We start from the raw sequence: 2,551 nt of genomic DNA, 5'->3' as shown, positions 1-2,551 counted from the left end.
ATTTATGTATTTTGCATCTATTGGTGTAATAGAACAGGTGAGAATTATGTGTTTTGCATATATTGGTGTAATATAGTACAGGTGTGAGATTTATGTATTTTGCATCTATTGGTGTAATAGAACAGGTGAGAATTATGTGTTTTGCATATATTGGTGTAATATAGTACAGGTGTGAGATTTATGTGTTTTGCATATATTGGTGTAATAGAACAGGCGTGAGATTAATCTGTATATGAGATTTAGTTGAGATTATATTATATGTGTTTTGGATATGTACGACACAACGACTCTAGGTCTATCTATACCGTAATCAGCTTGATGTCACAGATGCTCATGTATATGCTAGCCGTCATCTCCACCGCCGCGTGCGTGCGGAAACCACGTGGGAGCTTCACTCTGTAGAAGACCCTCACAAGAGGCGCGGTGAGCGGCGGGACTACGGGACTAACGGAGTAGGTACTGCCATCAATTTTTCCCTAAAGGCGGGAACAACAAATACCATAAGAGCGTGTGGGGGGCACCTGGTATGCGTGCGTGCACCTGCGTGTGTGCGTGCGTGCGTTTGTGTATACATGTGGGTGTAGGGGGAGTGCGCGTGCGTGTGTGTGCGCGTGTACGTCTGATTTTCCAGCAGGTACAAAAATTTGCTTTGAGCGCAATGGATAATTAAACAACATCGACTCTCTATGCAGAATGATGAAAAACCATGAAATGTCTATAACGAGTAGGAAATCTTACTCACAGGCGTGTAAGTATCGACTGTGGTGAAAGACATTAGGCCTATCCACAGACCCGTCTCACTGTACTGCATTACGGCAGACACCTTGCTGACGGTGCCAAGATCCGAATCTTTCGCGAGCTGGAATCAACGCAAGTCCGCTCGTTAAGCTGACAGGTATTTGGAATCGTAATTAGAAACAACAGCAATAAACCAGTATTACGATTACGTCTAAACAATTGTTATGCCATGTTACTAACCATTGCTACCCTTACTACTGTGCATGGGACACCCCGATACCGTACACGTGGCGCCCTCATGGCATGCACGTGGCTACTGACACGAAGGAGGGTGCCACCACGCTAAGGATAGTTCTAAAGGCTACAATTTCGCACCTTGAAGGCGAGCTTTATCTCTACGTTGTTTTCTCCATTAGTGTACGCGACGCTATCATCACCGACGTTGGCGCAGGTGCCAAGAGCGATCGTCGCCATGTCTATGATGCCACTGATCGTACTGCGATATAATGAAACACATACTATGATACCGCATTCCTCGCCTAGAGGAAAAGAGAAAAGACAGTAAAACAAAGATAGAGAGGGAAAGAAAGAAAGAAAGAAAGAAAGAAAGAAAGAAAGAACGAGAAAGGGGGTGATGGAAGACAAAGAAAGAGAGAGAGAAGATCGAAAAAGAGAACGAGAAAGAAAGAAAGAAAGAGAGATAGAGACAGCAGCCTACCAGTCGCACTGATATACAGCCATAACTCACACCTAACGCACACCCACCCATGTTAAACCGCCCTAACTCACACCTAACCCACACCCACCCATGTTAGACCGCCTGCTGTGTTAGAACGTCCTACCCGCCCCGGGTCGCTCACTTACCGATTCGTGTACGTTGTGCCGGCAGCGTTGATGTCGGCGATAGTCGACGGCTTCACGTGGCATGGCAAGTTTGCTCCGACGCGCACGACGCGCGCCGAGCACAGCTGCATCGGTGGCGTCGCTGGGACTTCCGTGCCAAGCAGCGAGAACGTGTCCAAGGATATCGGTCCGACGACGGTACCTGCGCACGCCGCGTGAGCGCATGAAGCGTGACGTGAGCACATAAAGCATGACGTGACACATAAAGCATGACGTGAGCACATAAAGCATGACGTGAGCACATAAAGCATGACGTGAGCACATAAAGCATGACGTGAGCACATAAAGCATGACGTGGGCTCGTAAAGCATGACGTGTTCACATAAAGTGCCGCGTGAGCACTTAAAGAGCGTGACGTGACAACGATGCGCGTCACGTGAGCACATAAAGTGTGACGTGAGCACATGAAGCGTGACGTGACAAGGATGCGCGTCACGTGAGCACATAAAGTGTGACGTGACAACGATGCGCGTCACGTGAGCTGTGACGTGAGCACATGAAGCGTGACGTGACAAGGATGCGCGTCACGTGAGCACATAAAGTGTGACGTGACAACGATGCGCGTCACGTGAGCGCATAGACCGTGACATGACATATTGGAATGAAGCGCGTTCCGTAGCAATGAAATGGTTTGCGAGTTGATGATAATGCCTAGCGTTGCGTGAAAAGAAAACGCGTAACGTGACAATGAAACACGTAACGTGACAAACAGTGTCACGTTGCAATGAAACGCATCGCGTGCAACACAACGCGTAACGCGACAAACAGTGTCACGTTGCAATAGAACGCGTAACGTGACAAACAGTGTCACGATGCAGTGAAACGCGTTATCTAACATTGAAGAGTACCGTGTCTCAAAACACGCATACGAAACAATTGAATGCGTCACATTTAACGCACATACATATGC

The 2,551-nt window shown here is 47.7% G+C and overlaps 1 protein-coding gene across 1 annotated transcript; it reads right to left on the bottom strand.

Moving 5' to 3' along the window:
- Positions 1-715: 715 nt before the first annotated feature.
- LOC106807644 lies at positions 716-2,236 on the bottom strand. The gene is made up of 4 exons (XM_014810055.1): positions 2,170-2,236; positions 1,603-1,783; positions 1,114-1,234; positions 716-859 (listed from the first exon to the last, which is right to left on the bottom strand). The coding sequence occupies exons 1-4, from the start codon at positions 2,234-2,236 to the stop codon at positions 716-718; spliced, it is 513 nt and encodes a 170-aa protein (XP_014665541.1).
- Between the last annotated feature and the right edge of the window lie 315 nt (positions 2,237-2,551).

Source organism: Priapulus caudatus, unplaced genomic scaffold, assembly GCF_000485595.1.
Source record: "Priapulus caudatus unplaced genomic scaffold, Priapulus_caudatus-5.0.1 Scaffold227, whole genome shotgun sequence".
Lineage (NCBI taxonomy): Eukaryota > Metazoa > Priapulida > Priapulimorpha > Priapulimorphida > Priapulidae > Priapulus > Priapulus caudatus.
The sequence above is the reverse complement of the archived record's forward strand: the minus strand, read 5'-3'. Positions and strand labels throughout refer to the sequence as shown.